Source organism: Bidens hawaiensis, unplaced genomic scaffold (genome assembly GCF_021521415.1).
Source record: "Bidens hawaiensis isolate Kalapana, Puna unplaced genomic scaffold, B.hawaiensis_p1.1 tig00003115_1, whole genome shotgun sequence".
NCBI classification, from domain to species: Eukaryota; Viridiplantae; Streptophyta; class Magnoliopsida; order Asterales; family Asteraceae; genus Bidens; species Bidens hawaiensis.
This window is the reverse complement of record NW_027491167.1, coordinates 2155100-2182452: the sequence shown is the minus strand read 5'-3', so window position 1 is coordinate 2182452 and position 27353 is coordinate 2155100. Positions and strand designations below refer to the sequence as shown.

At 42.5% G+C, this 27353-nt stretch overlaps 2 protein-coding genes across 2 annotated transcripts; one reads left to right on the top strand and one right to left on the bottom strand.

Annotated features, from left to right (window-relative positions):
• Positions 1-6395: 6395 nt before the first annotated feature.
• On the top strand, positions 6396-8988 carry LOC143622329 (altered inheritance of mitochondria protein 32-like). Its single transcript, XM_077093517.1, has 5 exons — positions 6396-6758; positions 6835-6920; positions 7740-8045; positions 8127-8210; positions 8321-8988. Exons 1-5 carry the CDS (start codon positions 6495-6497, stop codon positions 8619-8621), a joined length of 1041 nt encoding a protein of 346 aa, XP_076949632.1. The 5' UTR covers positions 6396-6494; the 3' UTR covers positions 8622-8988.
• A 1577-nt stretch (positions 8989-10565) lies between these two features.
• LOC143622281 (U-box domain-containing protein 45-like) lies at positions 10566-12641 on the bottom strand. The gene is made up of 2 exons (XM_077093472.1): positions 12228-12641; positions 10566-11500 (listed from the first exon to the last, which is right to left on the bottom strand). The coding sequence occupies exons 1-2, from the start codon at positions 12446-12448 to the stop codon at positions 10747-10749; spliced, it is 975 nt and encodes a 324-aa protein (XP_076949587.1). The 5' UTR covers positions 12449-12641; the 3' UTR covers positions 10566-10746.
• Between the last annotated feature and the right edge of the window lie 14712 nt (positions 12642-27353).

Below are 27353 nucleotides of genomic sequence, written 5' to 3'. Positions count from 1 at the left end.
GTGAGAGAGTTAAGTGTGAGATTTGGTGTGTGAATTGTGAGAACCCGTGGCTGCTATTTATAGAGGCATTTTTGGACCCCATCGTGGTACGCGATGGGTCCCTTGGCAAGCCCGTCGCGTACCGCGACGTAGGCTTGATGAGTCAGTGGGTAGCATTGCCACGTGGCGACACGTGGCAGGCGCCGCGCCATGTGGCGAACGTGTTGCCACGTGGTGACACGTGGCGGCAGACGTTGCCACCGTGTGCCACGTGGCACACGTGTCACTGTGTGTCAGACACCCCATCGCGGTACGCGATGGGTGTCTCTCTTGACCTGTCGCGTAGCACGATGGGTCAAGAAAACATATTTTTTTTCATTTAAGCCCCTGGAGTTTGGAAATTGGCAGAATTGGTCCCTTGACTTTGGAAATTGACATTTTTGGCCCGAAATTTACATGATGTTACATCATATGATTCCAAAATCTGTTTGGTTGACTTATTGTAGACTATATAGGTGGTACGACCAGCATAACCAACGAAGTAACAGTCATCAGCTTTGGCCTCAAGTTTTGGAGTTGACTCCATATTCAATAGAGTACTTGGGCAACCAAATGCTCTGAAATGTGCAACAGTGGGCTTATGACCATAGACAATCTCATATGGAGTTTTCGTTTGAGACTTGTTGATTATCACCCGATTCTGAAAATAGCATGCCGTATTGATAGCTTCAGCCCAGAAAAATAATGGCAATTTGGAGTCACACAACATGGTCCTTGTCGCCTCGATAAGAGTCATGTTTCTCCTTTAAGCCACACCATTCTGTTGCGGTGTCCGAGGTGAACTGTACTGACGAAGTACCCCCCTTTCTGAACAAAAATAATTCAACGAAGCATTCTTGAATTCCGTACCATTGTTGCAACGAATGCCCTTCAACTTCAGATTAAGTTGATTCTCCATAAGAACCACAAACCTCTTGATCAGTTCTGTAGTTTCACTCTTATTTGACAAGAAAAACACCCAAGTAAAACGTGAGTAGTCATCAGTAATAACTAGACAATAAGAGCTGCGAGAAAGACTCAAAACATGAACCGGACCAAAAAGATCCATATGTAGCAATTGAAAAACGTATGAAATGGTATTAATCAGTTTTGGCTTATGAGTTTTGCGATGATGTTTACCCAAAGCACAAGCCACACATTTTTCAATAGTAACAAAATCTTTAATTGGTAAACCACGCACCAAATCATTTTTAGCAAGACGGTTCAAGTGTTTCATATTTGCATGACCAAGACGACGATGCCAAAGCATGGCATTATGTTCTGACACTTTTGAAAACAAGCAGATTATTTCATCAGGAACATTTTTGTTCATGTCAATCACATAAGCATTATTTTTTCTTTGTGATCGAACAAGAATCCAGTCTTTTGGTATGATGATACTAGGTTTCAAAATCAAACATCTATCTTAGTAAAATGAATTGAAAATCCTTTATCGCAGATTTGTGACACGCTCAACAAACTGTGTTTCAACTCAGGAACAAAATTAACATTTTTGAATTTTAAAACACCGTTACTTACAGTACCTTTCTGCGTAATCTTCCCCTTTTCTCCTCCCGCAAAGGACACATACCCACCATTAAAAATTTGAATGTCATGTAGCTGGGAAATGTCTCCTGTCATGTGCCTGGAACAGCCACTATCAACATACCAATGTCTGATAATATTCCTCCATAGCTGTTCCTGAACGATGTGCGAGATTAGTTAGACTTTGGTTCCCAGTCCATAGTTATACTGGGTGACCCTGACTCATCTAAGGTTGTCACAGGTTTCCATGACATGTGTTTTTGATCATCTAACATTGAGTTTAAAGACTCTTTTACTAGAGAGATAGGCAACCATTTATGTCTACCATTGTAAGATTTGGCATTATATGTACGAATGGATGACTTGATCTCTGGTTTTTGAAAGTTAGAAACAGACGATTTTATCTTTTACACTTGTTTCGGTTTAGAATTCGTGTTCGCTTTTGAGACCGAAGCACCTTTTCTACCTTCTTTACGAAACATGTTAGGCTTGATCTGATGAGGACTAAACCTGCCAGATTTGTTTCTGTTCCAATCATTGTCAGAGGGATTAGCCTGATTATGCCTGAAGTTTTGTCTGTAGGTGTTATGAGGCATATAAGGCATATTCCTCTGATAAAATCCATCATAAGGAACATATGGACGTTGTGGACAAGTTCTGGCAATATGACCGAGAGTGCCACAGTTAAAACAAGTTTGACGTTTTACATAGAAATTATTCTGGGCAACTCCTTGTCTGGTCCGATTGTGTGGACCAGTTTGCTTTACTTGACGCTTACCACTTGTCACATTATTTAACTTACTGCCTTGTTTGTCAATAGAGCATCCATCTTTAACAAACTTAGGCGATGAATACTTGTTTGAGTTTTTTGATCTTTAAAACTTATTTTTAATCACATTATCAAAATTCAAAGTCTTAACGGAATCAACCACACAAGTATCCTTACTCTTAAAAACAGAGCCCACACAAACAGTCGGAATAACAGAATCCAAAACAGGTGATTTTAAAGAAACATATGAAATAATGTCTTTATTAATTAAAACACGAGATTCATCATCCTCATCAATCCAATCCTCAATGATTACTCTATCTGCATATTAGGCAAACACATCAGAATCGTTCACTTTTGAAGTGGACGCAGTAGTTTCTACTGATTCGATCCTTTCATTATTATCAGGTTTACCATACTTCATATCTTTAACCTTTTCTTCCTACTCTTTGGTAAGAGGAAGACCTTTGTAGTTGTCATTATATGGTGGGGGTACCTGATTATATCCTATACCTCAACCTCATTCTCTTTACACCATAACTGATTTTCAATCATGGAATTAACTACGTTACTGGAGCCATCGAACTTCCTAAAATCAAATTCAGCCCTCTTTAAATTTTTCAGTTAGATTAAGTACTTCTAACTTAGAGGCTTCCAGTTCAGCAGTTAATTCAACAATTTTCTGTTTAGCATCTAGATGGTGACAACATTTCAAACTAAAATCAGATTTTAGTTTGGAAATGTCCTTTTTCTATGCCTCTATTTTATCCAAATAAGCATTTTCAGTTTTCTTAAGCTTGTGATTTTCGGATTTTACCGTTTCCATTTCTCTAAGCATGTTACTGTTATGAGATCTGTAAAGATCTAGGGTATATTTTGGCATGAAGCTTTTAGGAGCTACAAGCTTCAAGCTTTTAATAAAAAGCTCCTACTCAATTAAAAGCTCTATTTGGTTCAAGGAGCTTGAAGCTTTTAGGTCAGGAGAAAAAGCTTAAAGCTTAAAGCTTCTACTAGTAGCGTTTAGAAAGAGCTACAACCTCTTAGTATGATAATTTACTTAAATAACCTTCCAAAATAAATATATTTACTATTATTGATTTTAGTTATGCCCATTTTAGTAATTTTATACATTTTATTAAAAGCTCCAGCTACTCTGCCAAACATCTAAATATATCTAAAAAGCTACAACTAACAGCTACCAGCTACCAGCCAACAGCTTCCAGCTACAACTAGCGACTAGTTTTGCCAAACATACCCCTAATTTATCAATACAAGCTTGAGAACATAAAAGAGAACTTACCTCATATAAGCTGGGAGAAGTGAATGCCATAAATGCAAATTGAAGTTCCTTGACTTGATCCTCAGAAGCATTTTCTTCTTCAGACTCTTCAACATGAGCAAAGTTGACAGCTTGATAGTTTATGTTGAGAGCAGCCATCTGATCAGACCATGAGAACTGTTGAGCAACCATACCCCTTTCACCATCACCTGAGCTACCCCAGCTTCTCCTCTAGCATTACCCACGTAAACCAACGCTCTTTCCATATTTCCTTCCTTTGCTTGATTGGCGCACCCACGAGCAAAATGACCTGGCTCGTGATAGTTGTAACACCTCAGAGTGTCCTTGTTAAAACCCACCTTCTGATTATTAGGCATGTTCCAATTGTTTCTTCCAGTTCTCTTAGTAAATTTCTTGGCCCTAAACACTGCTATGGCGATTTGCAAAGAGACATCCATTTCCTCTACGTCATCAGGATGAATGTGATCGAGTTTGGCAGCCACTACAGGTTGAACCAAATATCCCGCAAGAAAAGCATTGTAACAGTTCATGAATCCCGCCATCAAAGCGATGTTCTCTTGAGTTTCTTTTGAAATAACGGGAGTCTGACTGGGAGAAACACCAGACGTTTGAGGCTGAGCATTAACAGTAGAGGATTGACCAGGTTTAACAAAGAACACTGGTGCAGGTTGTGGTGAGACATGAGAATATTGACCCTGACCCTGAGTGGACTTAAACATTGAGAGGCTTGAGGTTGAAATTTTTGTTGTCCCTGAGTAGTCTTAAACAATGAGAAGTTATCTTGTGAGATTAGAGCATTACTGGAAGCAACATTGTAACCAACTGCACTGTAGGAATTTACATGATTTATGGCACGTTGCTTGTCGTCCATGTCACATGATTTGATGATGGCCATAACCTAAGACAGTGTTAACTTGTTGAGATCTTTCATCTTCTTAATGAAAACAACATTCATGTCCCAACTTTGAGGTAATGAGTTCACCAACTTGTTTGTTTCAGCAGCTGTTAAGTTGATGCTAGCATATCTCATTTCAGTCATAAGAGCTATGAACCTCTGAAGCTGAGTTTCTAACGACTCTCCCAGAACATGATTAAACATATTGATTTTTTGTTGTAGTAGATCTTGACGACTTCTCTTCATGTCCTCATTTCCTTCATGCACCTCAATCAGTGCTTCCCACAGTTCCTTAGCAGATTGCAATTCTCTAAAACCTAGGGAAATCTCAGGTGAAAGTGTCATAGTCAAGGTTGAAAGCGCTTTTTCATCCTCTTCTATTTTAGCAAGATCATCATCATCATCATACATAGCAATAGGCTTTACAGCAACTTCAGTAGAGTTCTCACGTTGATAAGTGATGACTTGGGGACCCCTAACTATGCTTTTCCATATTTTGGCATCTTTCATCTTAACATACTTTTCGAAACGAAACTTCCACTCGCTAAACCCCTCATGAGACAGCAGTCGGGGCACACGAGTAGTGGTTTCCATTATGGAATCCAGTTCTTGATGGAGTGAAGCATTGGATGACCCAGTACTAGTAGTTAGTTGATCCATTTTAGTTTATTTAGTCCAACGGTAATTTTAAGTCCAAAAATTCAAAAGTCCAATACACCAGGCCCAAATATGATGGATCAGACCCAACTATGTTCACTGTGTGCGTTGACCGAGAACCAAAGTTGGCCGAGAACTGAAGGAGTTGACCGAGAACCAAGATTGTTGACCGAGAACTAAGGTTGGTGACCGAAAACCAAAGAAGTTGACCGAGAACCCTTAAATCTAACCGAAAACGATTAGATTTCAAAGAAGACTTGACAGATTGGCCGAGAACCCTCAAATCTACCCGAGAACTGATTATCTGGCCGAGAGCTAGAGAATCAGTAGGATTTTGACAGTAATAAACTTCTGAGTTTAGTGGGATTTGATTTATTTCCAAAGCTAAACCAATCTATCACCAAACTTAAACCCTTTTTCTCTTCTCCGATTGATAACTCGTCGGAAAACAACCAAACCACCAAATACTTAGATCTTGAATCCGTTGATATCACAATAACGAGCCTGAATAGGTCAAAGGCTTTGATACCAATTGTAAGTCCCAAAGAAGGATCTTTCAATATGATATCAAGTAACTTGATGTTAGCGCGGAATCCTAACACAAGATGATTCAAGAACGATGAACAAGAATACGTAAAACACAATGGGATGCTTCAAAACATACGTATATTACATCTAATGCTTAAGCAATACAATACTCGTTCAACACAATTAACAAATGAACGACCGACCCAAACCCTACACAATATGATCTATATATAGGGTAGCCAACACCCAAGCCCAACAAAAAGCCCAAAATAAATGATCTCGGTTTACATTCATAACCCAAACCATAACCAACTAAGTACAAACCACCAAAGTATGGACCTAACACACCACAAGCTCGAGGTTTAAACTGACAACCTTTGCACAAGGCTTAACTTAAATCCTTCATTATCAATACCTATTTAAAGTGACACAAGTGAGATTCGAACTTGAATCTTTATTAAAGAATTCAAACCTATTACCATTAGGTCACAAGTTAGAAGATTCATAACAACATTATTTAATAATGTGGCTAGTTTGTGTTTAGGAATAAAAATAAACCAATAATAAACTTTTGATGTTAATAAAAAAAATATCAAGCCAAACCTACCCGGTATCCAACCCTATTCCAGAACGTGACCGGTTAAAACCAAATTTTTAATGTTTTCAAAAAGCAACATCAGCAAGTAGTTTTCTCTTTATAAAAAAAGCAAAAAAATCTATTAAACACAGCCGTTCAATCTTCTCTCAATCTCTCCTCTTTTTCCGATCACCAAATTTCCGGCATGGCCGCCACATCAGAGAACGGCACCAGTGACATTTCCACCGACTCCATCATCGTAGACGATGACGTCACCTTCGGATTCCAACGCCCAGAGATGTACACCGAGAATCTCTCCGGATCCGTTAACCCGTACGGCCGTCACGTTTTCCTCTGCTACAAGTCTCACAACGACTGGCCTGCTCGCGTTGAGTCATCCGACTCGGATCCGCTTCCGAGGCGACTCGCTGGAGCTATTAAGGACCGTAAGAACGATATCGCTGTTAAGGTCAGTTTACGCTTCACTGTTTTACCTAATTAGCGAGTTTATGATTATGAAAGTGTTGATGATGTGGCTTTTGCAGACTTTGTTGACGATCTGTGAGAGCGGTGATGGTACTGGTTTATCGGATGGTGACGTGTTGATTTTTCCAGATCTGATTAAGTACAGGTATTCTCACTTTCGCTAGGGTTTTGAAATTATTGTGTATGTGCTTTTTATTGTTACCGTTTTATTTGATTTGATTGATTGACGAGCTGTTGTTTTACTCGAGTTTTAAAGCGAAATGATACTTGATGTTATGTGCGAATCATTACGAGTATGTTACCTAACACGTGTAGTCGGTATGAAAGGTTTATAATAGTTAAATGTTAGGTTGAATGTTTGTTCATATGGTTCTGATATAGAGATACTTTTGTTAGCATATAATTTGTTCTTTAAGTTTAAAATTTAATTGTGATGCGTTCTACTCTTCCACAGTTCCACTTCTATTTGCATACATGTGTTTATATGTATGTGTGATCGGAAGTGTATATGAAGTTTGATCTGTGGTTTTTATTTGTTTCTGTTCGATTTCATTCACGACCTGTTGTGTTACTCAAGTTTTAAAAGCAAAATGATACACGATGTCATGTGCAAATCATTATGAGTGTTTTACCTAACACGTTTAGTTAGTTTTATACGTTTAGAACAGTGAAATCTTAGGTCGGATGTTTGTTGATATCGTTCTGATATAGAGATACTCTAGTTAGCATATTTGTTTCAATGATATTTCTTTAGCTAATATCCACAAGTGTAATAAGATATTAATGATAAAATCCGTGAATGTTACTAGCATTAATTGCTTTTCGAACGGATTTAGTTACCATATTTTACCGTATTTTTTCTTACGATAACTAGGGATATCATTGTAGTATATAATCTTGTAAAGCATCACCAAAATGCGCTTCGGCAAGTGATCATTTCATTGTTTGGTTTTGTTAATTAAAGGGGTTTGGAAGAATCAAACGTTGATAGTTTTGTGGAGGATGTGCTTGTGAGTGGCAAACCTTGGTCTTTAGGAACAGAGGAAGCAGTGACTGGTTCGTATGTGTTTGTGTGTGCTCACAACAGTAGAGATAAAAGGTGTGGTGTTTGTGGACCGGTTTTGATTGAGAAGTTCAGTGAGGAGGTTGGAGTGAGGGGATTGAAGGATGAGGTGTTTGTGAGTGCTTGTTCACATGTTGGGGGCCACAAGTATGCTGGGAACCTGATTATATATAGCAAGGTTCAGGATAGGAAAGTTTCTGGACACTGGTAAGATGACTTGTTACCATATTAATAGTATTATGTTATCTCTTATTTTCTTTAATATTATGCGTTATTCGTATATTGTAGGTATGGTTATGTTACTCCAAATGACGTGGCTGAATTGCTTGACCAACATATCAAGAAGGGTGAGGTCATTGAAAGGATTTGGAGGTACGGTTATTTTTTCTTTTTAAATATTATGTATAACCCAAATTGATTCGTTTTGCATTATTGTTTAACAATTAAATCACCATGATGAAACTTGATTCAATCAACTGCAGGGGTGAAATGGGTGTTACCCCTGTTGAGAAAGCTGACAAGGCAGTTGAACCGACACTTGTGAATGGAAATGATGTGAAGGAAAACACAAAAGTCGAGAAGGAAAACACTGGAGGCTGTTGTCAAGGTGCTAATGGATTTTCGTGCTGCAGAGATGATAATTCAGGTGCAAAGAAGTCATCTTTCAAGTTTAACTTCTTCACAAGAAAATGGGAGCAACATGAAGTTTTTACAGCTGCTGCTGTGGTTGGTGCGGTGGCAACTGTGGCCGTGGCGTATAGCCTTTATAAAAGGTCACGGTGAGTTTTGCTCTCGTGGTAACTCGGTTCGTTTTACTGGTATTATTACAAACTTAAAACAAAGTGTTTCACATGGCAAGGATATTGTCAAGTATCATTATCATTATATATGAACCTACTTAGATTTTGAAGGTATACAAACGTAGTATTCGGTATATTGCCCTGTTTGTAAGGGTAGAAATTAGCATGACTATGGTATTTTGATGATCTTATTGGTTAGTTTTTGTAATGAACCTCGTGGTACCATGTTAGTATGCTACAAGTGAGATGAATAAATGGTACTTATGTGATCTAAGGGGGTTTACAGGATGTTGATGCATGTTATTATATCGTATGACCTTGTTATTTCTATGCTAGTGTTGTGTTTTTCTTTTACATGTTTTCATCTCATTTCGAGTTCATTTAAAAAAAAAGCTGTGCTTTGATATGGATTTATACATGTGAAAGTCTTGTGATGAGCCTTGGTTATGCTCAAGTTTAAATATTTATCTGCAATCATTTTCAGTTATTCACTAAGTTCGGACCGAGCTGGGTTTGAGCCAATAATAATACGAGTGCAGCCTTGTTGATTTTGTATTTTTAGCCGAAACAGAAATTGAGCTCATATTTGGCTCACCTCTATGATACTATATCAAATTATACAGTCTAAAAATGCCGCCTTAAATTACCAATATATAAATTAATTCATTCTGGCCAACGAGTTACTCTGAGCTAAAATCAGCTTAGTTCTTATACGAGAATGAATTATTCCAGGTTAAATCAGATTGAGCTTTTGGACGAGTGTAGAGGTGAACAAATCGGTTCCAGGCTCAAAACTTTTTTGGTTTTGGTCAAAGATGATTAAATAAGTTTTATGACTGTCCAATTTTGTGTGGGTTGAAAACGGTTTTGTAAGAGGAAAGGACTGGTTCTGAGTGGTTTGAAACTGGGTTTTAACCGGTTTGATTTGGGTTTGAGTTTTAGATAGAATAATGCTACAAACCGATGTCAACCCTAAACTGATTTCAAATCATGTTCGGTTTGTGTTAAAATTGGGTTCAGTTCAGTTATGGTTATACCAGACAATGAGTTCGAGTCAAGAGTTAAAAAGTCCTTGAAGCTGGATTTCAGGAAAGCTGGGAGTCCCATGTTTTTGACAAACTAACTTCTGACCGACATTTAATTTAAAAATTGTATTATGTTATTTTACTAATTTAATTGTTATAAAATGAAAATGGATAATTGGAGAACTGGATTTGAAAGGGTTTTAGAGATGCCTTAATTTAGGCCCATTCCAGTGTGCTGAAGCCACTACTTCAATGGTTATGATAAGCAAGTATTTACACTTAACTCTTAGGCTACTTGTTGTGAGATGTGGCGTGATAACGGGGCGTTAAGGCCTGGGCGATAAACAAGGAAATGGTAACGTGATAAGAGGGCTTTAGCAAGGAAATGATGGGGCTTAAATGCTTTAACAAGGAAATTGTGAGGCTTTAACATGGTAACAGGGTTTTAAACCACAATGTGGGGTTAAAGAGATGTCTTAGTTAAAGCCCCACTATCTACGTGACAGTGACATGCCGCTTTAACTTGACGTTTAAAGCCCCACTACAAGTAGCCTTATAGTGTACTTGCATTGATTTGACTGTCAGAGAGTCCGCCACTCCAACTGCACGGCTCAGGAAGACAGCATATGACACAACGCCACTCCTTCATATCATAATGGTCTCTTTGTGCTATTTCTTATTCTCTCTTGTTCTCTCTTTTGGATATTTTATGTAGCATCAGTTGTAGATCAGACCAGACTGACAGAACGAAATTTAATTATAACCGGAACCGATAACCGCATTTAATTTGATCCTATACTGTTTGTCCGTATCGGGCTTTACAGTATGCGAGAGTTTGAACATTCTTGTGATTCTTTACTTATAGTAATTGTCGAATTGATTTTAGCATTTGTTATGTTACGTGACGAGGTGGTACCGGGTTGGGTTAACCCGTCAACACTTCTTTTATCATTAGTTATTAGAAAAAGAAACTAAAACAAATTAGATATAACTTGACTTGATCACATATACAACAGTTAGTAACTTAATGTTCATATTTACAATAAAAAACAGAGTATTAAACCTCTGTTTCCATAAAAAGATTCACATGTTAAGCCTAGCAATCATCTGTTCCACCATTCCAACCTCAATCCTCCTCATTTCACCTCTATCAATCTCACCCATAACCTCTTCCAAAACCACATTCTTTGACCTCTCACTTCTATAACCACTTGAACAATCCCTCAAAAGCTGAAGCAACGACTTGGCACTCGTTTTAGCCCTTCTCGTCCCATCAATGCTAACTTGCAACAACCCCGGGATCGCCCCTTCTCTTAATATAATCCCTCTGTACACCTCTCTACTACTTTCACACATCATCAACAATATCCCAACCGCATACTCTTTACACTGCTTTGAACCTTCCTCAACCGTCTCCACAAGTGCCCGAATCCCAAATGTGGTCGATGCAATCTCTCGCAGGGCAACTTCCGACGCGGAAACTATGTTTTCGAGTAAACCCATCGATCTTTCGACTAGTTTTGATGATTTTTCGCACTCGTTTATGAGGTGGATTAAGGAAGATGATGTGCATGGTAAAAGGACAGTGGGGATGTAGGGTGATAGGTTATGGAGAGTGACTATGATGTCAAGTTTTACTTGAGTGCTATTGTTTTCGACAAGTGTTTCAAGTAGGGCTTCAATGGTGCCACATGCAGCCATTGGTGATTTGTTTGCTGAGCATGATGATAAGATTAGAAGTGCTGCTGTTGCGTGATCGATTAACGGATTTATTTGCGATCGAGTTAGGTTTAGAAGTAGAGGAATAGCTCCTGATTTCGTAATCCTGATCTTGTTTCTGTAAATTAAACACAGATAGAATTAGGTTGATGATAAGGCCCTAATGTGCTATTCAAACACTATTTACGCGTAATGGGTTGCTTGGGTCGGTTTTGGGTTTAAACCGAACAAAAAAACCAAAATTCGATGTTTAGGATTTTGAAAACTGTTTTGTTTTTTAGGATCGAGTTAGGTTTTTCGAGTTAGGTTTTTCGATTTTTGGTATTCACAATAGGTTTGGCTAGTTATCCTATTTTCTTTCGTTTTTTAAAATTTATCATTTGGGCTTAAAAATTTTAGGAACAAAATGCCTTAAAATAATGAATTTATGCTTAAAATTTTGATTCTTAAATTTTTTTTTATTAATTTATTATTAACATTTGAATCTAAATATTTTTCATTGAATCATTTATTTATTTCTTATAAACTAATAATTCTTTTTGGTTGATGTAAAACCGAAACAGAAATCGGTCTTTTAAAAAAAGTAGTATCAAACCGTTGGGTTTTATTGGGTTTGGTTTTTTTAAATACGTTACGTCATGTTACATTTCGGTTATTTCAATTTTATGCACAGCCTTAGCCGTACGATGCGACATGAAGGCCATACAATCCGTATCATATCATACGGCTACTATAATTAGACGCAGAAAAATATTATACCCCAGTGTACACTTTTGGAAGGTGTAACATAGTAGACATTGTAATAATCAAACCGGAAAGAGAGATAGAAAATAAACGAATCGAACCTTTCGCTTCCATAGCCAAGACTAAGGAGAGCAACAATGGCGAATTCCAACGATTTAACATCTCGTTGAACATGAAGCACGGACACAAGGGCAGGAATAGCTCCATTTTCAGCCAGTTTTTGTCTCTGCTTGTTTGTGAGATGAGGAATGGCCTCTGCGGCAGCTGCTTTCGCTTCATGATCGCCGAACAAAAGCGCTTCCATGACTTGAACTTCGGCCATAGAATATATATATCTAGTAAGTCTCCAATGAGAAATGAAGCAATATTTATAATGAAGTGGGAATGAATATTTGGTAGTTGATATTGCAAGTAGATTGATTGATGCTCAGAGTAAATTTGGATGAGAAGCAAAGGCTACTATTCTATTTATTCGCTAGGGAGGGACCATATTTATATTTATAAGCCACTGCTTTTTTTTTCCGGTGAGTTGGGGATTGGATCTTTAATAACTTTCCTTATATAGAACAATATTTTTATTTATATAATCAAACCATGTGACATGTGTATAATCTAATCTTTTTCACTTGCCAATTCTTTTATTAGACATGTCTTTGAAATATTTAACTAACTATGGGAATACGAGAAGCGACCTAACACTATAACCGAGATCATTTAAAGTTAAAAGACTCTACTTTATTGCTTTGCTTCAGAGCTCCACTGCATGTTACATGGATCTTTGTAGCAAAAAACAAGAGTCATTTCCATAACACATACAAGTTGTCACATTTTCACATTCTTGCTTAAAGTACATATCATCATGGTTCACATTTTTTTCTTGAATTAAAATTGTCCTATCTCCAACCCAAATCAACCGTTATATTATGTAATAATGTGGTCGGCGGTTTACTCACCAACGTGTCGAAAAAATGTTACGATTGACATACGTGTATGTAAGGAAAGAGGTGTCATCGGACTGATTCGTATGGTATGGAGCCTATTTTTTATTGATATGTTACTAAGACCTTGCACTCTCAATTGTTAGTTTTATTTATGTATAATATAAGTTTTCGCTAACCTCTACCTCGGACTCTAGTATGTATGTTTTGTGATTTAGGTTTATAATGTTTGTATTTGTATTTTCATTAAGGAGAACGGAGTGGGTGAGAGATGCTCACTTCGGGATGAAATGTGAAGAGGTAGGTCCCAGCAGAGGTGGTTAGGACCCGCAAGACTCCCTTAAAAGGAGACGTCTGCGCAGTTGAACACGCAAGACTCCTTAAACGGACGTCTGCGCAGTTGAACCCGCAGACTTCACCATAGGGACGTCTGCGCCGCGACCTACCAAACCCGCAGGACCCACCACGCTCAGAGTTGTGACGACCTCACATGCGGTACGCAAGCTGGTCCCGCAGGAAATGCCTCCCTATGGTTTCCAAGTATCCGCCTGTTCCCGCAGGTGCGGATACCCGCCATTAGGGACTGGCCACCCGCACAGCATGGCTACACGCATAAGGCTCAAACTCGTAATAATTCAGTAGTCACCTGAAGAAGGAATGAGCAAAGTCGGGAACATTCCCGCATAAAGGCGGGAGGGGGAAAACTCCCGCCTAGATGAGCCAGTCCGTATAATAATGGAGGATCTTTTGTGTGATACCTGACGAGGTATGGACAAAAGATCTGACCAACGATACGACAGCTCACTGACAGCAGCATGGCAGACAACACGCCACAGCACTGTGACCAATAGCCGCCGCCTGCTCACCAACTCCTGCCATACCACGTGCCTAGCCTGTAGTTGGTGGAAAAGGAAAAGTGAACAGCACGCCTGGTCACTGTCAGCCGCTACCTATCCACCAATTACCAGCAGGGCACGTGTGTAGGCCACAGTTGGCAGAGTAATAGGCCGGCTAAACCTCCTTGGAAACCCACCTTCGGCTATAAAAGACATCAAATGGTATTATCATTTCATCATCTAATATCTTGTATAATTTACCTGATAACTGCTCTAGTATTCTTAATATACTTTTATATTCAAAGAGTAATATAGACTGATTCTCACGCCGGAGGGTGGTCACAAGGAGGAACCCCCCCTTTCTTAGTGACGAGCTCACGGTGTCTGTTTTGCAGGTTATCGGAAGAACCATCTTGCCGGAATTAACCCCTCGTGGGAAACGTCTATCTAACCCTCAGGTTACTCGTAATCTGTCGGGGTTCTACCGGTGTTTCTTCATTGGCGCCATCCGTGCATAAAGCTAGAACTTTATTTTTCTCCAGTTTTTTCAAAATTTCTGGAAAGATGGTTAAGGATACTCCGGTCCCAAAACCGAGTAACCAAGAGACTCCGGTAATTACGACCCCAGCTATAAGGGGGAATACCGAGTACACAAACTTTACGAACACTACCCCAGCTACCCAAGCCGGGGCAAGTGAAGTAAATAATCAGACACTGGGATTCACCGATACCCAGTTAGAAAATCAACAGACGAGGCTCCCCTGCCAAACACTCGATGAGGTTAAAGCGTGGGCCGAAGCACGTCAAAGAGAGTTCCAAGCTGAGTTGGATGAACGTTTACGTTCACTCCAACAAGTGGAAGAATTCGAATACGACGATGATTTGGAGGAATCCGAGGAAGACGCGAACCCTCGTCATAAGGCGAAAGGGAAGCGTAAAGAAACGGATTCCCAACCGAGAAGGCGTTTTGGAGAAGCATTCAGTCCAATAAACGTGGGCAACAGCCCACCGGACTTCTCCAAAACATTCACGCCAACTGCGGCAAGGGCGGGAACGTCCAAATTCGCAAGGGACATTGCGGAAGCAATCGCCCCAAGAAGTGCCAAACAAATGTCCAACATAGGCACGTATGATGGTATTTCTGACCCTGACGATCACTTGAACAGATTCATCGCGGGGGCGACCGTCAGTAACTGGACGGAACCCACGTGGTGTTATATGTTCCAGATGACACTGGTCGGGGCAGCTAGAGCGTGGTTTGACCGTCTACCGGTCCACCACATCTACGATTGGGCAGACTTCCAACAGAAGTTCAGCCAACACTTTAGTCAGCAAAGAAAGTACACTGAGGAGCAGTGGACAATCCTCAAGTGCGTCCGAGAGGAGGAAGAATCTTTGCCTGACTTCATCACTCGCTTCAACTCGAAGAAGCTAAGCCTGGGCAACGTTAGCGAAGATCTCGTTCGCGCCGCTTTCATCCAAGGCGCAAACGACCCGGAACTCATCCGCACTCTAACGGGCAAAGATGGCATGCCATCCACATGGGATGCCATCATGACCGCAGCTAAACGCTTTGCGGAAACTGAGAGGCAACTGGGCAGAGATCTTCCGCAGAGCACGAACCTCTATACCCAGAAGACGAGGGAAAACAACGTCCTTACCGCCCGATTGAACAAAAAACGGAAGCTGGGCATTTGGCAGTCAAGGGTAAACTTTGACACCCCGTCCGGCTTCCAACATCGGTTGGGCGGAAGAGATAACGTGAAACCGGAGAAGAACTCCAGGTGGACGCCACTCACAAAGAGTGTGACTGAGATATTCGCCACGGAGGAGCTCCCGTGGCCGAAGGCTCCATACATCCGACATCGCCACAATGCTGACCGGAGAAAGTATTGTGATTTTCACAAAACCAAAGGTCACAACACTGAAGAATGCTTAGACGTAAAGGACTTGGTCGAAGCATTTGTCAAGGATGGGACACTCGCGCACCTTGTGGCGAAGTGAGCGTCGAGCAGGCTGATGCGTGAACACCAGCTGGGGAAACGCACGAATAAAATCGCAGCTTCAACGGAGACTACATACTGCGTAAACAACGAGATCCCGAACAAGATACATGTCGGCTCGATGGTGCTCCCATCCAAGCCACGTCTAATGGGAGCTCAATTACACAGTTTATATGTAGATCAATTCCAAATTTGTAAAGAAAAGGCCTAGAGCCACTTCTAATGGAAACGATTCTCCTTTAAATTGAAGCTGATGATTTTACATTTATATTTTATGAACTTTGCACATGGAGATGCCGGTATCCGCCGCATCAAGTGAAGAATCGTTGCGCAGGGAAGGCGGCAAAACACGCACAAACCCAAAAGCATCAAACCTTCACGCAGGTCAGTTAAAGGGGAAAGGTTCGCCATCCCACTATGTGAAAGTGCCGGTATATCAGCATGAATCCTGGTAGAGGAAGCTGAACACTAACCTATTAACAACCACGCGTTGAACGGTCGATTCGAACACTAATGCCGGTAGTCATCACATCAAGTCAAGAGTCGTTGCGCAGGGAAGGCGGCAAAACCCGCATAAACCCAAAAAACGATAGGACCTTCATGCAGGTTAGTTAAAGGGGAAAGGTTCAGCCATCCCACTATGTGAAAGTGCCGGTGTATCCGCATGAATCCTGGTAGAGGAAGCTGAACACTAACCTATTAACAACCATGCGTTGAACGGTCGATTCGAACACTAATGCCGGTATTCACCGCATCAAGTGAAGAATCGTTGCGTGGGGAAGGCGGCCAAACCCGCATAAACCCAGAAAATGACAAGACCTTCACGCAGGACAGTTAAAGGGAAAGAGTTCAGCCATCCTACTATGTGAAAGTGCCGGTATACCCGCATGAATCCTGGTAGCGGAAGCTGAACACTAACTCATTAACAACCGCGCGTCGAACGGTTAAAAGTCATTCTGAAAGGATAAGGAAAAACCTATGCGAAAGTCAGACATAGGTAAAGTTTAGCCATCCTACCAAGTGCAAGTGCCGGTCCTATCCGCACACTCACAAAGGGGGAAGCAAAACTTCAACCTACTGTCAACCACATTCAAGGTTAACTTATTCTAAACACTTGGGAAATCGCTAATTTAAACTAAGTATGCAAGTCATATAAGGTTTATAAAGCAATGAACCCAAAGGAAGTAACAGTCTTATCCGCAAAAAGATTTGTATTTCACAAAAGATATATTACAAGAATGGCCGGGTAACTACCCGCCTACAAAACAAAATCTATAGTCTATCCTAGCAGCGGGAAGGGATCTTCAGAATCAAGCTTCAGGACCACTTCCACTTGGACCCGCCCCATCAGTAGAGCGTGGCGGTTCAAGGAAAGCCTTGAGGATAGCAAGTCCATCATCAGCAGCAGCGACTTCCTTCACCTTCTCCACCACCGGATGCGGGAAGGCGGCATATTGGTTCACCGCTTGGTCATATGCAGCTTCGGTGTCCACATCGAACAAAGGGAAGTTGGAAGGCGGGACGCCTTTCTCAACGAACCCTAGACCAAGCAGGAAGCCGGCCTTTTCCCCATCCTCATGAGAAGCGTTGAGGGCTGCGCTCATGGCATCATCGTAAGTAGTCTCTGAGAAGACCCGATGCACAACCTACAAAGAAAATACAAGTGTCAAACACCTTTTCTATGTACAAAGGAAAGCGTGAAGACGTAAAGCTAAACATACCTGAGTCAACGCTTCTCGAAGAAGCCATTCCTTGGCAACCAGAGCTTCTTGGAGGGCGGCTTGAGCTTGGGTGCGGGCGCGTTCGGCTTCGCTTTTGTTAAGGTTGGCAAGTAGCACTTCCTTTGCAGCAGCCTCTTCAACGCCCTTAAGCTTCCGCTAGGTGTGGTCAAGCACGCCCCTCTGGTCCAGGATCTCTTGGAGCTTCTTGGCATCTTTCATCGCCAAGGCATCATGAGCACGTTGGAGAGCCTCTAATTTGGCCTTGAGCTCCTCGTTCTCCACGCGTAAAGGCTCAGCAACGGCTTCAGCCTTGGTGGCCCTCTCGGTTGCGTTCCTCGCAGTCTCCTTAGCCAGCCGAAGCTGTTCGTTAACAGCTTGGGCAGCCTTGGAGCGGGCCTCGAGTCGCGCTTGAACCTCAACCTCGAGGGCCTTGAAGGCCTTCTTTTTCTCCGCAGCAGCTGCGGCCAACTGTTGGTTCTCCTCCCGAAGAGCCCGCGCTTGAGATACTTCCTTGGCGCGAGCTGCTTTCAACTTGTCATTTTCACGACAAAGCAGCTCGACGCGCGGCTGCATCCGGGCCTGGAGAACCCGAAGCTCATTGGTTAGCCTACCCTCCTGGTAGCTAGCCATGGCTTCCCCCAACGCACCATGAGGAGCAGCGTGGCGAGCCCATTCCACGCACTCCACAGGGGTACGAAGGGTTGTTCCTCGGCGGATGTTCCATCGCGGAACATACACTTCATTGGAATCCGACACTGCAAAGGAAACAAAGCAGTTAGGAAAAGATGAAGAAAAATATAAAGGCCAAAAGAACCCTACGCACCTGTAGGGTCGATCACAGGCCGATAGCCACCAAACCCATCGCCTGAACCTAAGGGAAATCCATCCAAAAGGTCGGGCAGATGGGAAGGTGACAAAGATTGGCGAGAAGCCCCGCGCGTACCTGATGTGCCGGCCGTCGTTGCCGGTGGTGGAGTCATAGTAGCGGCCGCCGTGGTCGCCGCCGTGGTCGCCGCCGCGGAATCCGCAGCAATTGTAACCGCCGGCTCGGTGAAAGATGCTGTAAAAATCGCACTCACCACCGGCGGTGACGTCGTCTCAGCTGAAACAGTCGGCTCAAAGGAGTGAGCAACTGATCCAGCGGAAGCAGGCGCAGGCGCCTGGGTCGACGCCTCGGGAAGGCTGACCGAGCCTACCGTCATTGGCGGAAAGGTACTCCTCTGCGCTCCACCCTGGAATGCGTCAACATCCACGCCTGCACAAGAAGATAAGTGTTTCAATAAATTCATGAAGTATGATAAATCTACAAAGATAAGGATGTTTGTACTTACGGGTTTTCTTGAGCCTGAACGTACGGACGGGCGGGGACGAACCCGATGGAGCCGGTCTCTTGATGCCGGTCACCGTCGTCGTCATTGGTTCTCCGGAGGTAACAGTCGTAGCCTCCGGAGCAGTGGTCTTCTCACCACCGGGGTTCCCCGCCACCTCTTCACTATCTGACTCAGTGTCAGATAGGAGCACTGGATCGGCTGTGGAGGCCGCCTTCTCCTTCCCTTTTCCGCCGGCAGCCTTCTTCTTCCGCACCAACGGAGGACCATCTGCGGATTCCTCAGAAGAAGACGGGATGTCAAGAATTCCAGCAGCAGGTACAGCATTGAGGGGTTGAGGAAAGAATAACGCCTTACCTGGCCGCCGGTGGCTCAGGATCTCGTGGCCCAGCGGATAGACCTCCACAAACCGATCCGCCGTTTGTTCCAGGATGGGCAACTCGTTCTCGTCTAGAGCACGAGTACCCATCCGCGCGGGACCGTCAGCTTCCCGCGGGTACAGGAGCGACTCCAAATCGTTCCCCTCTGAAAGAAAAGAAACAGTTAGAAGACAAACTCGTATCAGCAAGAAAAACAAGACATACCATAAGGAGTAGAGTTCAAACCGTATTCGAGAAGGATGGGAACCTGAGACGCCTCCTTCCACACCCGGCTCATCCCCAGCATCACCATCCCGGACTCCGCAAACCGGTAAACTGGAGATTGGACCCGAGATATCTTCGAAAACCATTCCGCCTCCTGGTAGTTGGTGGCGTGAAGGCTCGGAATTGCTTGGCCATTTTTAAACTTCATGGCAATGGGGATGGCGCGGGCAGAAATGTAGAAAAACTCCCGCTTCCACGATCGGAGACTGCGCTCGGTCGCGCAAATCTTCAAACCCTTAATACGGGTTGTCAGGGTGTACCACCCCTGGATGCACCTCCAAGTATAGAAGGTCATCAGGCGGTCCACATAGGGCTCAATGCCCAGAATCCGGCATACCCACTCGAAGTGCCGGATCTTGGCAATCGCCATCGGATGCACCTCGGTCAGGTGCACACCGTGCCTCTCCAGGACACGGTACACAAACTTTGTCAATGGGAACCTAAGGTTCCCATAAACAAAGAATGCAACATATACCCCGATCTTGCCGCTGGGGGCATCGTACACAGTCTGGTGGGGTTCAGGAAACTCAGGCTCAAGAGACTCAAGCATGAATTTCCTGACGACGTACTGGTACAGATCGACAGGTAGAGCACACTGGCACTCACCAGCAGTACTCCTATCGTCGGCTACAGCTTCAGCATCATGGGAAGACATATTGCAGAGGAAGAAGAAACGATTTCGGAGGAATGCTCAACTGAATAAGGGAGTATTCACCAGAAATCGCTTTAGAGATGAAGAGAAGAAGTGAAGGTGTGAATTACAAAGGACCCTCTTCCCCTTTATATAGTGATCGCAATTAATGCGGTGAATTTAATGCGAAGGAGAGAGAAATTGAAGATGCAATGAAACCGTGACATGTGGCACCAGGCAAGCTGGCAACAGCTGTTGACAGGACGAGTGCCACTAATTTCGCGGCCACGCGCCCGAAAAATCGCGCCCACGCGCCGTAAAAAGCGTCTGGAATGACCATATAATGTCACGTCGCCATAACTTCCTGCACGTCCTGACACAGTCAGAAGAAACCGTCGCACGACGACTGTTCTTATCCTTTCACCAACTTCAAATTTCAAAGATTCAAAAAGATTCGAAAAGTAAGCGGGAAAAACCCCTTACCCTGGCTATCCAGTTCACCGTAAGACGGCTGCGGGTACAGTGTTAAGGCAAAACCCTTCACATACCTAGCACCCGCAGGGAACAGAAGCCAAGAGTACCCAATTATGAAGCCGGGTGCGGGTACAGTGTTAAGGCAAAACCCTTCACATACCTAGCACCCGCAGGGCACGGAAACCGGAAAAACCCAATTATGAAGCCGGGTGCGGGTACAGTGTTAAGGCAAAACCCTTCGCATACCTAGCACCCGCATGGCATGGAAACCGGAAAAACCCAATTATGAAGCCGGGTGCGGGTACAGTGTTAAGGCAAAACCCTTCGCATACCTAGCACCCGCAGGGCACGGAAACCGAAAAAACCCAATTATGAAGCCGGGTGCGGGTACAGTGTAAAGGCAAAACCCTTCACATACCTAGCACCCACAGGGAACGAAAACCGGAAAAACCCAACTATGAAGTCGGGTGCGGGTACAGTGTTAAGGCAAAACCCTTCACATACCTAGCACCCGCAGGGAACGGAAACCGGAAAAAAACCCGACTATAAAGCCGGGTGCGGGTACAGTGTTAAGGCAAAACCCTTCACATACCTAGCACCCGCAGGGAAGTGAAGCCGAGAATATCTTGGCATTCCACCCAACTACAAAACGGGCACATGTGCAGTGTTAAGGCAAAACCCTTCACGTGCCTAACACCCGTAAAAAGTCATACCTCGGCACCCAATTGTAAGTCGGGCGCGGGTACAGTGTTAAGGCAAAACCCTTCACATACCTAGCGCCCGCAGGGGATTAAACGCCAGGAACACCTCGGCAACCATAAGTCAGGCGCGGGTACAGTGTCAAGGCAAAACCCTTCACGCACCTAGCCCTGCAGGGATTTAACGCCAGGGATACCTTGGGAGTAAAGTAACTAATAAGACGAAGTGCGGGTACAGCGTCAAGGCAAAACCCTTCGCATACCGAGCACTCCATGGGAATTGAAACCAAGAAGGATCTTCTGGGCCATGCTTGCAGAAACGGGATTAACATCCCCGCATAGCGGGAACGTCAAGAACTAGATTGTTTGAAACTTCAGGATGGAATTGGTGGTTATAACATAATTGATCACTATGTTCAAAACCACCAAGACCTCATGGAGAATCTACACAAAAGGTTCTAAACGCTCCTGACTTGCGGGGAGGTTACAGACCTATCCGCATCATCCCAGAGATCAAGCAGAACATTGGGAAATTCTGCGTGACATTGGGAAACCCGTGGGTAAGACTTCCCGCGGAAAACCCATAAAAACTAAACCCTTTTCAAAAACCCCTTGCTTAAGTCCAAAAGTTCACCTCACTTTATTAAACATTCATGAGAAGAACATTGGACTGGGGGGACTTGAAGAGGTAGGTCCCAGCAGAGGTGGTTAGGACCCGCAAGACTCCCTTAAAAGGAGACGTCTGCGCAGTTGAACACGCAAGACTCCTTAAACGGACGTCTGCGCAGTTGAACCCGCAGACTTCACCATAGGGACGTCTGCGCCGCGACCTACCAAACCCGCAGGACCCACCACGCTCAGAGTTGTGATGACCTCACATGCGGTACGCAAGCTGGTCCCGCAGGAAATGCCTCCCTATGGTTTCCAAGTATCCGCCTGTTCCCGCAGGTGCGGATACCCGCCATTAGGGACTGGCCACCCGCGCAGCATGGCTACACGCATAAGGCTCAAACTCGTAATAATTCAGTAGTCACCTGAAGAAGGAATGAGCAAAGTCGGGAACATTCCCGCATAAAGGCGGGAGGGGGAAAACTCCCGCCTAAATGAGCCAGTCCGTATAATAATGGAGGATCTTTTGTGTGATACCTGACGAGGTATGGACAAAAGATCTGACCAACGATACGACAGCTCACTGACAGCAGCATGGCAGACAACACGCCACAGCACTGTGACCAATAGCCGCCGCCTGCTCACCAACTCCTGCCATACCACGTGCCTAGCCTGTAGTTGGTGGAAAAGGAAAAGTGAACAGCACGCCTGGTCACTGTCAGCCGCTACCTATCCACCAATTACCAGCAGGGCACGTGTGTAGGCCACAGTTGGCAGAGTAATAGGCCGGCTAAACCTCCTTGGAAACCCACCTTCGGCTATAAAAGACATCAAATGGTATTATCATTTCATCATCTAATATCTTGTATAATTTACCTGATAACTGCTCTAGTATTCTTAATATACTTTTATATTCAAAGAGTAATATAGACTGATTCTCACGCCGGAGGGTGGTCACAAGGAGGAACCCCCCCCCTTTCTTAGTGACGAGCTCACGGTGTCTGTTTTGCAGGTTATCGGAAGAACCATCTTGCCGGAATTAACCCCTCGTGGGAAACGTCTATCTAACCCTCAGGTTACTCGTAATCTGTCGGGGTTCTACCGGTGTTTCTTCAAAATGCAAAATGGATCGTCCTCCAGAGTAGTTTTTGAATACAATATTTATATCTTTTTATATGTTAAATGCTAATATTAATGATAATTATACCGAATGATATGATATTACACATACTAAAGCAAAGCACAATCCTGTCAAACATGTTAAATAAATGAGAAGATAAAAATATAACGTATTCGAACTCTTTTTCAAGATAGATATTGATATAACCTGATAGTTAGATTAAGTCCTAGAGTGCAATCTAAACCGCTTAAAATAGCACAGACTCTATCAAACAACCATTAATATAGTGTAGCATTAGGCCCCACACACATATTCGGATATAATATAGTTATATATGGACACACATTCAGATACAAGGATTTTGAAGCACATGAGAATCTATCCAAACCCTCATTGTTCCCGGTGTGATCTCTGACCATTTTACATGGCTCCTAAATTCAAGGCAGGCTCTCTTTCATATATGACTTTCTCTTATTACATGTTGCTAATACCAGCATTCAGTATTTCTGAATACCGTTGGCTGACTTGAGTAACTCGAGTTCTTTTAACGGTTTTAGTGAAACTGGTTGTCGGAGAACTTCAAAAGGCTTACCATTCGCATACAACACACCTTACTCGAGTTCGAATTCTAAAAGAGTAACTGTTAATGGCTGATATAATGCTAAATATATATGTTTCCCTTGTATATTTTATTTAATATTTTAATTGTTTTTGTTCGTTTTTAGTCGAGATTTGTATACTACTAATGTTTTTATGTTTTGTAGGTTCCGGGATTTGATCGTGATGAAAAAGGGCGAAAAACGAGCTAAAACGAGCCGAAACGGAGATCCGGAACGCATCAGGAAGGAACCGGACAGAGAACCGGTCAGATCGGGACGGTCTGACCGCCCCCCATGAAGGATCACGCCGCGTCGCGCCTAGGCAGAAGGCCAAAAGCCCTTGGCGCGGCGCCTAGGCACATCTGGGCTAGATTATTTTCGTTTTTGCTTCTTGTCGGGCCTTGTTTTGGGTATTTAAACACTTTTAACTTAATCCTGACAAAAACCTTAAGCCACTAGCTGATTTTGGGAGTTCTTGGAGCATATTTTCGAGTCTTGTGGTGATTTTGAAGGCAAGAGGACAGCCGGTGAAGACTTATACGTTCACGTTTGGAGATTACGGGTTTTATCGCCTTTAATTCTTCGTTCTTTAGATTTTCACCATGTTTTCTTATTTACTTGTTTCGTTTTGATTTAGACTATATGATGCTAGGCTAAACTTTATAAACTACCTAGGTCGTAATGAACCTTAGTTCGGTTTAATTTTATTTGGAGTTTCGTTTCGTTATGGATTTTATGTTCTAAGTAAACGGTTGAGTTTGATTTAATTAATGCGTATAATTGCTTGGTTTTGTTTACTTGAATTTATTGTTTCACATTGCCCTTGTTGATTGTTTCATAGGATAGGGTTTTGTTAGGTCATTTACTGTGTGTTCTTGACTAGTTTGTGATTAATATCGATTAAAATCATAGAAACAATAAAATCAAGTAAACAAATAAAAGTGAGCTGCTAGTCTAAAAAGCTGTAAAGTGATAGGCTATTAATAGATCTTTGCTTGTTGGGATTGCTAGATTTAGTTCTTCGTAAGGAGTCCGTTTAGATTTGATTGTCAGCTTAGTCTATTAAATTAATTGGGTTTGCTTTGCTATCTTTTGAATTACGCGCTGTAAGGTAGGTTTTCGTCATAAAAGATACTTAGACATAAGCGATTAAATAACCGTAAGGAAGTTTAATATAAAACTGGTGAGTCTTAAAACTTGTTAGAAATCCATAGGCGTCTTCTTGAAGTTCAAGGGTCCTGTTCGGGTTTTCTGTCAAGGGTTTATTTTATGATCCCGGTTCCATAACTTGCGTTTTTTCCATTTAAATTAATAACCGTAACTTTGGGGACTCTGACCTGGGTAATTATTTTTATCATCTGAATTAATCCAAGTTTTCTAAATTGTTTATTAGTTAATTTAAATTAGGTTTAAGTTTTATTAATTAATTAATTAATAAGTAATGATTATGTTTTATTATTATTTAAATAATTAGGGTTTGTTTTATTATTTTATTAATTAGTTTATTTATAGTTTAATTAAAGTAATCATTAGTTAATTATTATTAGCGTTTTAATTAATTAGTTTTAAAATCCCCCTCAAATATTATTAATAAATAGTCGTGTCTTGTAGTTGAGTCTAATTTGCTAGTTTCGTAATTTAAAGAGTCTCGTGGGTTCGATATCCGGACTTACTTAGCTGTACTAGAGTCGAACGGTTCACTTGCCAGTTAGTAGTTTAAGGGTCTAGAGTATTACTTAGTGTCTAGATTAGTATAATTTTAGTTATTTATTTTATAACTACTTTTAGCACATCAAGTTTTTGGCGTCGTTGCCTGGGACTCTTGGCGATTGCGTTATTTGCATTAATTAGACTTAGTTGCTACATACGTGCTATTTGTTTTTTTTTCGTTTGAGTCGTAGGAGTCTAATTAAGTTTTAGTTTTTAATTTGTAGTCTACTTACTTGGTCTATTGCGTTTTTCAGGTATATGCCACATCTTCGTTCGCAAAGACCACCGCTGGTTAATCTGAATTTTTCTCAGTTCAAGGCTGAGACCAGTTCGTCAGCAGAGAAACGACCGTCAGAGGCCAGTTCTACGCCAAAGTCGTCACCACACAGTTCACCACCAGAAAGTCCGAGAATTCAACCAAACGTTCAAATGGCCGACGATAGGACAATTGCTGCTCAAGCCTTCGATGGCTTAACCGGAAACCAGTCATGCATCGTTGTCCCCGCGATCGACAACCCCAACTCGTGGCAGATTCGTCATACGTCATAAACAACATTGTTCAAACTAATCAGTTTCATGGGAACGATGACGAGGATGCGCCGGCTCATATTAACCGACTTTACCGCGTTTTGAAAACTTTTAAATTGCAAGGTGCTACTGAAGATGCAATTTTCTTACATCTTTTTCCTTTTTCACTTACAGGTAAAGCAGCTATTTGGCTTGACACGCAGCCACCTGGCACGTTCACCACTTGGGAAGCACTACGTTCTGCATTTATCAAGAGATACTTCCCACCGGCTAAAGCGGCTGTTCTTCGCGATCAGATTCACTCGTTTCACATGGAGCCGGATGAGCAATATTGTCACGCTTGGGAGCGTTTTCAGAGCTTGTTGTCTCGATGCTCACAGAATGGTCTCACACCATGGGCTCTCGTGGAGAAATTCTACAATGGGTTGAACTACGAAACCCAAGTTCGGTTCGACACAGCCGCGGGAGGAAGTCTACTGGCTAGAAAGAATGTCGCGGAATGTAACAAGATGTTTAAGAGCTTCGCTCAATCAGACCTCACCAAAGGGCCACGACGCGGGAATTCCATTCCCGTTAGCAGTACATCCTCATCTTCTCGAGGTGTACACCAGGTTAATCTGGATATTACTGTGACTTCTGCTTTGGAATCACTAACCCGAGAAGTGAAGGAACTCAAGACTAAGGTGGACAAGTGCGAGTTATGTAGAGGTGGACATGGCACTTTGGAGTGCTCGGTGATGAATTAGCAAGTCGATTATGTTGGTGATCAGAATAGGTTTTCAAACAACAACTTCAACAACAATCAGAATTGGAACACCTACAAGAACCCGAATCAGAATAACTCCAACTGGCGTCCGTCAGGCGCACCACCTGGCTATCAAAATTCTTACAATCAAGGACAATGTCAGTACAATAATAATAATAATAATAATAATAATAACAATGGTACTAATGTTCAAAATAATGTGCAGGATTCTAATGGGAGCATGGGACGTCTAGAGGAGATGATGAAGCAAATCTTGGAGAGAGATCAAGTCACACAGAAAAAGTTGTCCGAACACGATATGCTCTTCAAGAATCAACAATCTTCTATTCTCGATATTCAAAGAACCGTTGGTGATATTGCTCGTCGTCTTGATGAAAGGCCTCAGGGACAGTTTTCGGGTTCTACTCAGACGAATCCGGCCGCTCAACTGAAAGCAATTACTACTCGTAGCGGAAGGGTTTTGGGTCCCGAGGTTGTTAAAGAAAGGGTTGGAGTTGAAGAAGAGGAAGTGGTGGATGAAGAGATTGAGATGGAGGCTCCGGGTAAGTCACATAGTAAAACACCAATAATTGAGCCACAAGTTGAGAAAAACCCGGTCGTATTTCGGCCACCACCCGATATT